The sequence below is a fragment of the Mus caroli genome, chromosome 18 (genome assembly GCF_900094665.2).
Source record: "Mus caroli chromosome 18, CAROLI_EIJ_v1.1, whole genome shotgun sequence".
Taxonomy (NCBI): Eukaryota; Metazoa; Chordata; class Mammalia; order Rodentia; family Muridae; genus Mus; species Mus caroli.
The window spans coordinates 41721908-41734179 of record NC_034587.1 but is presented as its reverse complement, the minus strand read 5'-3'; the positions used below and the strand labels follow the sequence as shown (position 1 = coordinate 41734179).

Sequence of the window (12272 nt, the reverse complement as noted above, 5' to 3'; positions counted from 1 at the left end):
CCCCCCCCCCACAACAGGAATGACTTGCTGATGGTCTGCCGACAGCTGAATATGGAAGAGTCAGTGGCTGAGATCATGAACCAATTGGGCTCAGATGAAAACGGGAAGATTTCTTTCCAAGACTTCACAAGGTGCCACACACAGCTTGTTAGAGAAATTAGGAAGGAGGAAGGAGACCTCTCCATGAAATCAGACAAGTCCAGTACAAAGAAGCTGAGGGAAAGAATCACCTCCTGGCCCACGAGCAGTGACAACAGTCTGGGTAGGTGTGATCAAGTGTCATGTGACCATGCCCCATTATCCCTACTACATTACAGCTAAGTGGTCACCCCTGTCCCCTTCTGCTCACAGGGAATTCCCTCCTGGTGACAGCTTCTCTCCAATGGCTTCTTGCTTCCTAGCTTATTTATTTCCAGATCAATTCTCACATTTTCTAGCTGTAATAATCCTTTTAAATATCTCTGGAGAACCAAGTGTGATGCAGAGGTCTGTAATCATAGCACTTGATGGGCAGAGGCAGGGAGATTGTGGACTTGAGTCCACTCCTTTTGTGAATGTTATCACTTCCTCTGATACAAGACAAGCTGTTAAAAAGCAAGTATTTTAAGATTTTGATAATTACTTAACATGGGTGATAAAAATGGGATTTCTCATGTGTACTTTAGAGTACTCAACTGCAGGTGTATTTTTTAAATTTTTAAAATTTCACTTTATGTGCATTTGGTGTGAAGGGATCAGATACCCTGGAACTGGAGTTACAGACAGTTGTGAGCTGCCACGTGGTTGCTGGAAATTGAGCCTCACGTCCTTTGGAAGATAAGCCAGAGCTCTTAACCACTGAACCATCTTGCCAGCCCCACCTCCATGTACTTTTTAAATGTCTGAAATTTTACACAACTAAAACGTAAAAAGGCATCTTAAAAAGTGGATGGAACAAAAGACCAAGACAAACATCTACATTTCCTACTTCTATTTTGTTTTTAGAGCAGGTTGGTCTCGAACTCACAGAAATCTGCCAGAGTGCTTCAGTTAAAATTATGTACCACCATGCCTGGCCCTTCAGGAAAAATTTTTCTTCTTTTTAAACCTGGAAATGGTCTCCTAGATCCTCTCTCCGTTTCAAGATTTAGTATGTATAATGAGTCAAAGTAAAATGCCAATCCGTGTTGATTTCCCAGCAGTTGTTTCAGTTAGGAAATTCTGTAGTGCCACACCACACAGACGACTGTGGGAGAGACACCTAGACCAATGCTCCTGATAATGTGTCCTGCTTTTCATTTCTGTTTTTCTGTTTGATTGTTTGTTTTTCAACTTTACCAAATCTTTACCCCAATTGACAAAAATCCCTCCCTCAGATTGCCTATAAGCAAGTCTGTGGGGAATTTTCTTGATTGATGATTGTTGTAGGAGGGTCTACCTCACTGGTGGCAGTGCCACTCATGGGCATATGGTCCTGGACTGTATAAGAAAGTAAACTGAGCAAGCCACGGGGAAGCAAGACAATATGCCATGTTCCTCCTTGCCTCTGCTTCAGTTCCTGCCTGCAGGTTCCTGTCTTGAGACACCCCCCCCCCGTGACTTCCTTTCATGTTGGACTGAATATAAACTCTAAGATGAAATCAGCCCTTTGCTCCCCAAATTATGTTTGGCCACGGTCTTTACCACAGCAACAGGAAACAAACCAGGGCACAGTGGAATCATTAGAGCATTATTATTGAGTCACTGAAGCAATAAAAATGTCATATTCCTACCAGACTTTTCTCCCATTATGGATTACAATGTAGCTCCAAAGGCTAGTACAGTAATGTATGTGCTCTCAGCAAATTTGTAGACATGTTTTATTTTGAAATATTTTTCTTTTTTAACATTAAAGCAATATATGCTCATTATAGAAAACAATGTGGAGAAAGGTAAACAAAAAATAAAATTCATTTTAACATTATAAAGGAATAATAAACAGTGATACATGTGGTATGTTGGTTTCTAAAGTCTTACTTGGTTTCTGTCTCTCCATCTTCGTGTCTGTCTGTCTGTCTGTCTCTTGCACTGTCTTCTCGACTATGTCTGTGTGAGGCTTGATTGTTTATTTATTCTGCTTTCCTTCCTTCCTTCTTTCCTTCCTTCCTTCTTTTCTTTCTTTCTCCCTCCCTCCCATTTATTGGGTTCTGAGGACCAATCCCAGAGTTTTTCTTTGGTTTCTTAAAGATTTTCCTTTTACTTCTTCATAGTTTTATACATAGTATTTGAAGGCTCAGTGTACAATGATTGTCTAACATAAAATGACACTGAGTAATTATTAAATAGAGGAATGAAATGACTTCATCCTGCCTAGCTTACTTTCTTTCTTTCTTTTTCTCTTTTAGGAAGATAGATTCCTTGTATAAATAAGTGTGTGTCTACATACTCTAAATGTGTGTGTGGTGGGAGTTAAGCCATGAAATACATCAGTAATTTGATGCTATAGAGTCATGAGACAATGGATAAATGTGTTATCAATCTGAATGTGAACTGTTATAAGGTCTTTTGTTTGGTTCTGTTCTGTTTTCTAAGGCAGAGTCTCACTGTGTAGCCTTGGCTCACCTAGAACTCACTATGTAGACCAGGCTACCGTGATCCGCCTGACTTTGCCTATCCAGTGCTGGGGTTATGGGTGTATGCCACCACAGTGGACTACCACCTTTTCGAATTTGTATGTAGTAGAAGCTTATGCAAATCTTAAAAGGGGATTTTGAAAAGAATTGATGGTAATATCACATTGGTTTTATCCCACTAAAATGACTTAACCAGAGAAAAAGCTGAAAAATAATTTTCTTTCAGCCTTTGATATAAATTCATGTTCTTGAAAGAAAGGAGGTGACCAAAAAGATATGAATCATAACACATATCATGAATTGAGAAAAAACCAAAACAAGCAAATAATCAAACAAACAAAACAGAAGCTATGAAACCTCCTACCAGTTTATTCTGGTCCCTGATGCTTCAGTCTGAGTGTGAATCTTTTTGTCATCTGTAGTGCCAACATAACACTCTACACATCACTTCAACTCTCTATGTCTCTAGTTTCTCAAGTGTAAAATAGGGACAATTATTATTTATAGAGCATGAGTTAATACACATGTACAACCAGCAATGGCTGGCTCATACTGAGAACTGAATGCAATCATATTGGGCCATTGTACATTACTTTTGATGAAATACTGAGACAAGATAGCTTTATCAAGAAAGAAGTAGTGCATTTAGACCACAGTTCTGAAGGTTCAAGTGCCTGCATCTGGGAATGTTCTTAGGTGCTTTCATTTGGCCTCATGGTTCTAAACATGTGCATTTTAATGCCAGTGATTTGTATATATGTATTTCCATGGGGTCTAGAATAAGGTAAAATTCATATGTATTCCTGCATCACTCATAGACATCCCAACCTTAATGCAATAAAATATAATAACTTCATTTCCTTCTACATGCTTTCTCTAAAGCCATTCCTCTCAAAACTATCACGATCTGGGAAATATTCAAGTCTAAGTAATATCACTGTCTACTTCATTGCTCAAGCTTAAAGTTCCATCGGCAACTCCTCCTCCTCCTCCTCCTCTTTCTATTTAGATTTTATTTTTATTATTTTATGTGTACAGGTGTTTTACCTGCATGCACATCTGCACCACATGTGTGCTTGGTGCCCAAGAAGACAGTGAGCCTTCATTTGGATGCTGGGAATCGATCCTGGGTCCTTTGTAAGAACCACAAGTGTTCTTGACCACAGCACCAAGTTTACAGTCACCCATTGCGTCTTTTGCCAAGGTAGATCCAGAACCTTTGCTCTCCTGCACCATGTTGTCCAAATGACTACCATATCTACAGGTGCTTATAAAGATGTGTGTGCCTACAGTGCCTCCCTACTTCTTTCCTACTCCCAAGATTGTGTCCTCTGCTCTGAAGTCATAGTTGTCTTTTAACCGTGTGAAAATATCTTTAGATTGAATCCATATCTTTAACGTTCTGTATGTTCCTTATCTCCACAAATCCAAAGTCCTTACTATAGTCTGGCCCATGCTTGCTATTCTGAGTTGATCTTGGTGACTCCAAGTTTGGTGACTTGTATGTTCTGCTCTGGCTTTCCTGCTGTTACTCCAATTCAGCAAATTCAGCCAGCTCCTCTGACCTGAAACTATGTTTTCTGCACCACCCTTGTATAGCATGATTGGTTTTTTCCTATTATTCAGAGTCCTACTTACTGATGGGCCATACAGACAGCCTTTCTCAAGCTAAAGCTGCCCACCCTCATTTATGTTTCCGGCTTTCTTGCCCACTAACTGCACATCACATGGCCTTACCTGACACTACAGTATGAATCTACTTGGACATGTAATTACCTAATCCCCCGAATACAATAAAGCTTCTATTAGAGTACTAATGACCTTGACTGTCTCTTTTGCTCCAACATTTTCTTTTGCTCCATCCAGCATTGTGGAATTTAATAAAGGTTGTCAATCTAGAATTACTTAGGAGGTAAATCTCAGGGTGTGCCTAGGGAAGACTTTCTATGAGGCTGAATGTGGTTAGAACCAATCCACAGCTTGGAGTCCTGGTCTGAATAAAAAAGACAAAACAAGCTGAATACCATGACATTCCTCTCTCTCTGCTGCCTGACAGCAGCGGCAGTGTGATCAGCTGCCTCAAACCCCTGCCATACCTTCCTGCCATGATAGGTTGCATCCTCAAATTGTGAGCCAAAAGTAAACCCTGCTTTCCTCAATATATATATATATATATATATATATATATATATATATATATATATATATATAACTTATAAGGCACTTAGGAGAGTTCCTGACTTGTGGGAGCTGCTTGATGTGGAGATGTTAAATGAATGAATGTGTGCAGACTACACCTTGAGCATGCTCCTTCAGGGACATGCACAAGTGCAGTGCATAGTTTCAGGCACTAAGGATTCACGTTTATTTGTAGAGGAAAGAATAGCATGAGAAATTCGATTCCAGAGCTGCAGTTTGAACTCAGGATCCTTCACATTCTGGGCAAGTACTGCTGAATACATCCGTCCTAGCCATGACGCTCAGATTGCAAAAATGTGAGGCACTGCCCTTATATAGTCTGTAACCAGAGCTGAAAATACTGTGAACATGAACTTGAAGAAAATGTAGGGATTTTTACCTGTGGCTATAAAGATAGAGAAAAGTAGAAAGAATGTTGGGCTGTCATGAGAAAAGCTTGAGTTTTATGATTAACTGTCAGAGAAACTTTATTGTTGGCTCTGACATTTCGCAGCCCATCCACAGCAGGGAGTCGAGTTGGCAGAAAAAGAACTGTCAAAACATTACATGCTCAACTTGGAAGAGGAATTTCAATAGATTCATTTATCCCAAGTGTTTTCCATGGAATGGTGATTTCAAGGGATGATCATAAATATTATGAGAAGAAAGGATTCCTTTGTCAAAGAATTCGAAAAGTTTGGGTTAAAGCAGATTAATAGGGTCTTTTTTTTTCCCCCTGCAAGATGTTTCAGAGCTTTAATGTGCTAATGCTGCTTGGGACTCTCCAGGAGAGGAATAAAATACACCACAGCTCCCTGGCTTAATTGACCATAGATTTTTTTACTCACAGAGCATTCTCTGCTCAAATATACTTTGGTGGAACAATTAGGATACTGGAACAACTAGGAATTACTACATTTTCATGTCCATTTAAAGTCATCTTAAAAATAATATCTTTACCAACAGAGGTCAGCTGCACAGTTTGATAATTGTAGCTATTGGCAATAGCAAATGGTTAAAGTTACTAATATTTACTGTGTGCAGCAGATGACTTTTAGGTAATTGACTTTATTATGTACTTGAAAGATACCAGGTCACCACTGAGTTCCTATGTGACTCAGGGTGGGTGCCTAATTATTCCAATTTTCTTCTTACTTCCTTAAGGCTAAAGTTAGAATGTAAACGGGTATCTTATAGTATGGTTGAGAAGATTTAGTAAGCTACCACCTGTAAAGCACCTATGCAGTGCTTGCTCATAGTAGGCTTTCAATAAGTGAGAGTTCTAATAACGATTATCTCTGTACTGCCAAGTTAATAGTAAGCGCCTCCTCTCTCGAGGAGGGAACAGGCTCTAAGGCTAGCAAAGTGTAAAGGAAATTGAGAAGTTGTCTGTTGAAAGAGATGATTCTTCCGGTCCCTAGTAACTTCTGTTTTAAGACTGGTGCCTCATGGAGCTCAAGCCATCACTGAGCTCACCAGGTAACTGAGAGTAAACTTTTGATCCTCCTACTTTTGCCTGCGAGTGTTGGTGTAATAAGTGGGTCTCACCATCCCCAGTTCCAAGTAATTTTAACATAAGGCTTTAGACAACCAGGATACACGTTAGAATGAGCATTATTGTCTGGCCGCTCTAAGAAATTCCAAGTGCGTGGCCCCCCAGGTTCTTGAAGAGAGATAGGAAGGCAACTCAGGTTAGCTCAGTCCCACTCATTCAGCAGCAAACTAGTCTGCTATAAGAAAAGAGCTGAGTGTTCTATACACTGCTTGGATTTGCTTCTCAGTATACAGCTAAAGGCTGTAGAGCCTTCTGGGGAAGGATGGAAGAAAGGCTGAAAGTAAAAATCTTAGGTGTTTTAGTAAGGTCCCTCAGAGAAACTCGTTCATTCAAGGGGTTCAGGATCTGCAAATTGGCTCAGGTCTGGACATTGATTCACAGACTAAGATTCTTATCAGTACAATTCAATGGAGCCTTTTAAAAATTTGTGAATTTTTCTCCTTACAGAGGTCAAACAGAAACTTAGCAGGCTTCTTATCCATTTCATTCCTGGAAATATCATGAGTGATTAACCAATACCAAAGAGCCACACTAGCAATGCCACTGTAAAAAAGTCCTTTACCTGTGCAGTTTATAATGCTAACTACCCTTGCCTTGCCCTGGCCTACTCACCTCTGCTGCTACCCACCCAGCCCTTGCTACTTTGGGGCCCAGTTAAGCCCACTGTATTTAATACATCCAACTAAGCAGCAGCATCTCCAACCCTAAGATCTAGCCCAAGGGAAGAGTGACAATAAGTGTTCAAACTGCTAGTACCCTTCACACCATTGTGTGTCTTATAGCATTAGTGAAGAGCATGTCTTCAGGGCCATTCTATTATAAGAGATTTGGTTTTGCACAGTATTGCAGGACTTTCTGGTACCAGCTGGCGGTTAAATAATGTCACAGAGACTTATTAATATTGCTGAAAGCTTAGGCATATAGCTGGGCAGTCTCTCAGCGAGCTCATCAGAATTATCCGGACTAGTCTAGTATTCTGTCCTGCCACACAGCTAGTTCTTTGCCTCCCTTTCAGCCCTGGTATGTCTGTTCCTTTCTATGTCCAGCTGGCAAATCTCCTGCCTTATTTCTTTTTGCAGACCCTCTCTCTGCTCAGAAGGTCTGTCTTTCATTTCCTGCTCAGCTATTGGTTGTCAGATCTTTAAATCTAATCAGCAAGTAAGGAAGGATGGATGTTTATGAAATGCGAGGCCGATGATGGGCCATAGGAACAATGCCAAGGTCCTGCCAGTGTTTAGCTCTTTGCCACTTTGGCAATCAACAACTGAATATACAGAGACAAACTGCACACAATGTACAAATAGTATCCCAACAGCATGTTGTACCCACTTCAGCACTGCAGTCTCCCTGAACCGTAAGATTCCTTCATCAGTACCAAGCTAAGAGATAGCAGGCAACTCCAGTTCCTTTTCAGTAGGCAGCCTTATGGCAAATGTTTCAGCTAACCAAACAAACTTTTAATACATTTTTAAGTGTGAGCTTCCATATTAAACCTAAATGATCTAAATAAATCTTTTATTATTGTACCAGTATCAATAAACTCTACTTGATCCAATTTTATGTTCCTCCTACCATTATCTCAGACTCTTGAAAAAAAATCTATCACCACAGATTCCCCAAATTTCTGCTTGAATGAATTAGCAAATTTATTAAGCTCTTTAGTGGCATAGCACACCTCCTTTGTGAACGATGCTTTCTATCTCCTTTCTAGGAATCTGCTTAGCCTTAAGTCTGGTTATGCAATGGAGGACATAAATATTGTTCTACCTGACATCTCCTTCAGAGAAAGCCACTTCTGGCTTGACAGACAATGAAGGATTAATTCGTTCAGGCAAAGGTGGAGAGGGCAATATTGCAGGGGGTGGGCGTGGGAGGGGTGCATCCTCTGATAAGCACGGAGACTAATTCCTCAGGTAAGATAAACCTTCAGAATATGAAGGTTCTGAGTCCTTGGCTTCAATACCCTTTCACACATCTGCTTCTTAAGTTACAGAACCCACTTCTTACCAACCGGCACTTTTACTTTAACCACTAATACTCTCTGTAGCTTAAACTTGCATTTTTGCTATGGGTCAGCCAATCTCATAAGCATGAGTTTGATGTTCCACAACCTGAGCTCTATGAATGCTGGAGAGAAGATCCTCATACACTTAGAAGCTGTTAGACTTGATACAATGATGGAGCTACTTAGCACTTTTCTTTTTCTTTTTAGTGTTTTTCTTTTATTTTTATTAAATTATTTTATTTATTTACATTCCAAATGTTGTTCCCCTTCCTGATCCCCCCTCCCAGAGTTCTTTACCCTCATCCCACCTTTGTTTCTAAAAAGATGCTCCCCCACCCTCCAACCCACGCCTCTCACCCCTGCCAGCATCCCCCTTCCCTGGGGCATCATGTTTCTACAAGATTAGGTGCATCCTTCCCTTCTGAGACCAGACAAGGCAGTCCTCTGCTATGTATGTGCTGGGACCATGGACCAGCTCATGTATGCTCTTTGGTTAGTGGCTTAGTCTCTGGGAGACATGAAGGGTCCAGGTTACTTGACACTGTTGTTCTTCCTAGGGGGTTGCCATCCCCTTCAGTTCCATCAGTCCTTCCCATAACTCTCCCATAGGGGTCGCCTACCTCAGTCCAGTGGTTGGCTGTGAGTCTCTGCATCTGTCTCAATGAGCTGCTGGTAGAGCATCTCAGAGGACAGCCATGCCAGGTTCTTGTCTGCAAGCACAACACGGCATCAGTAATAGTGTCAGGGTTTGGTGCCTGTACTTGGGATGGATCCCAAGTTGGGCAGTCTCTGACTGGCCTTTCTTTCCATCTCTGCTCCATTTTTGTGTCTGCATTTCCTTGAGACAGGAACAATTCTGGGTCAAACATCTTGAGAATTGGTGGGTGTCCCCATGCCTCAAGTGAGGACCCTGTATCTCTACTGGAGATGGTCTCTTTGGGTTCCATCTCCCCACTTGGCCATTTCCACTGAAGTCATCCCTATTTTGAGAAATATTTTTAAAAACAGTAAGTTCCCATGCTACACCCAGCTACTCTCAGCCCCTGTGGTCTTGCCGGCCAGTTCTTATCTAGTGGAGACTCTCTGACTCAGAGCTCCAAAATCTCTCCACCCTACTCACTAAGTTCCCACTGGTGGATTGCTACCATGTCAGCCCCATGCTTCAACCCCCCATGGCCTTTGTGGTGCACATCTGGCAAATCCATGCGTTATCACCTCTTGAACCCGGTCGAACCACCATGTGAAGGAAAATACCACACAAACTTAGTTCAGAAACAATGGTAACTCAATTGCTGGTACAACAACTAGAATCCTAATCTTGTAAGCCATATTTATTCTAAATCATCTGGTGGTGAATCCTGGCAGATTCACCATTTAAGCTAGGAGACACTAGTAGCTACATCTTGCCCTCTCGCTATCCCCATTCAAAAAGCCCCTCTCTCCTGCTTCCTCTCTTCCTCCATCCAACCCGGAAGTCCAGCCTGCTCACCCAGTGATTAGTCCCTTTATTCATTGGAGGAAGGTTCATAAGAAGTCACCCGAGTATATGACTCATTCCTTGTTCCAGATAGCCTCTCCTGGGAAAACGGAGTAAACATCAAAATACAGGCATCACCAGGGCTATCCACAATATATCCCCATTGAGTCCTGGGAGCCTCTCACATCCCAGGTCTCTGGGACTTTCTCGATGTTCTCTCCTGTGCCCCTCCCAAATGCTGCATATTTCCATTTATTCTCCTGGCCTTCTGGACTTCTGGGCTTCAATCTTGTCCCCCTCCCCCCCCCCTCATACTTGATACTGCTCCTTATCTCCTCCCCTTTCCTACCCAGGTTCCTCCTTCTCTCTGCCTCCAGTGATTATTTTGTTCCCCTTCTAAGTGGGACCGAAGCATCTACACTTGTGCCTTACTTCTTGTTAAGCTTCATATGGTCTGTAAGTTGTATCATGGGTATTCTGTACTTTTTGTCTAGTATCCACTTATCAGTGAGTACATACCATGCATGCCTATTTGGGTCTGGGTTACCTTGTTCATACTTTTCCTTTTATCCAGATCTTCTAGAAACAACCAGCTAGCTTGTCATTTTCCTTATTTTTTTCTACACAAGTTATCAAAAGTTTTATATACAGAGTCACTAAATTCCTTGTTCCCCACAATAAGCCCTTCAAATATTTTTAACCATTTGCTTTCATTGGTCTCCATACTACCAGAAGAGTCTTTAGTTAGCTATAGGTGTCACGGAATTGTCTTTTCCAGATTTAGGTTGAGTCTTCCCACCTAGAAGGATCCAAAGAAGAAAATATGTAATAGGCATGCCCAGGTGCTTGGGTTTTAGTTGATTCCAGATGTACTCAAGTTGATAGCCTGAACCACCCATCACCCACCACCACAAATATCCATCTAGTCCTGACACAGGTTTCCAGATGAGTGCCACTCATTATGCATCTTTTCTGTGTGCATTAATTATTTTCTAATTCTTAAAACAGTTTAATACAAGGAGGCATTTTTTTTCATTCTAATTGGATTGGCCTAGAATGTAAAACTCTGGCTACAAATAAAAGTGATTTACATTCCCTTTGAGCACCGAGTGAGCAATTAACAGTTAGCAGAAATGTCCGGGCAACTGGACCCCCACAGGGCTACATCCAGAGTCTCATGACCCATCCACCTTTCACACTGGTGGCTCAGCTTGGCTTTCTTCTTGGGCTCCTTATTATGGCCCAAGCTTATACTCATTCTGGGATAATATAAATTTTTTTTTAGTTCTAAACCATTATCATAATAGTACAGGAAATTAGGTCTACTTATATACTTAGATTTTTTTTTTTTTTTTTTGCTCTAGTCAGAAGAATACAGTAAAGTGACTGGCCAAGCTTTCTACCACATGATCAGTCTGCCAAAGTTTGGTGGGGGGATGCTTTGTTATCATATGGACTGAGAGTTGCAAAGAAGGCCCTGGAATCAAGGTCCTGGCACTACTTGATGGAGAATGGGTGCTGAACAGGCAGAAATAATATCTGGTCTGTAATGTAAATCTTGCTCCCTTCTCCTCTTTGCGTATGTGTTCCCCCAATCCTCAAAAGATTATAATAAAGATGGATAGTGCTGATGTATATGCATATGTAGTTGGGAACTGAAAGATATCTGTTTTGCATGTCATACAACCCAAGTACTAAGTTTTCTATTGAACAAGTGGACATCTTATGGGTTTGTGTACTTTTGTTCTTACCTGGGCATGCATTGTAATCTTGATTCCAGTGGTGTTTATTATTCATTTCTATTTTCATCTTCTCTAGTAGATTATGAATTCCTGGCAAGTAGCAAAGAGCCTTGCACATAATAAGTGATCAGTGACTTATTAGTCAATAAATGAGACTATCAGTAAACAAGATTGATAGTCCCAACACCTAGTCTCAGGGATGGCAACTGTGGTGGTTTGAATAGGAATGGTCCCCCTAGGAATGCAAGGTCATCAGGGACTGGTGCTACTTGAGCAGAATTATGATGTGTGGCATTGTTGCAGGCCCTGAGCTTTGGAGTTTCAAGTGCTCAAGGCAGGCAGGCCCAGTGGCTTTTTCTCTTCCTGTTGCCTGAGCTGTAGAGATGTAGAGACTCTTAGCTCCTTCTCTAGGACAATTAATTGTTCTTTTAGGTCACTGAGTTTTATAGTGGCTTGTTATGGAACAGTAAATGTGATATGCATGAGAATTACCCTTTAGAAGTTTGTGAAATTAGTAGGGATCAAGACAAAAATTATGACTACAACTAATAGAGCATTAAAAAGTCATCAAGTGGAGCTGAATGGGTCTGCAACCCTATAGGTGGAACAACAATATGAACTAACCAGTACCCCCAGAGCTCATGTCTCTAGCTGCATATGTAGCAGAAGATGGCCTAGTTGGCCATCATTGGGAAGGGAGGCCCCTTGGTCTTGCAAACTTTAT

At 41.2% G+C, this 12272-nt stretch overlaps 1 protein-coding gene across 1 annotated transcript in view; it reads left to right on the top strand.

Annotated features, from left to right (window-relative positions):
- The window catches only part of LOC115029892, a 108290-nt gene that overhangs the window by 55031 nt on the left and 40987 nt on the right, over positions 1-12272 (top strand). The window contains exon 2 of the mRNA XM_029472184.1: positions 18-262. Within this exon, the coding sequence (XP_029328044.1) occupies positions 18-262 (245 nt within the window). The remainder of the gene's footprint in view (positions 1-17; positions 263-12272) is intronic.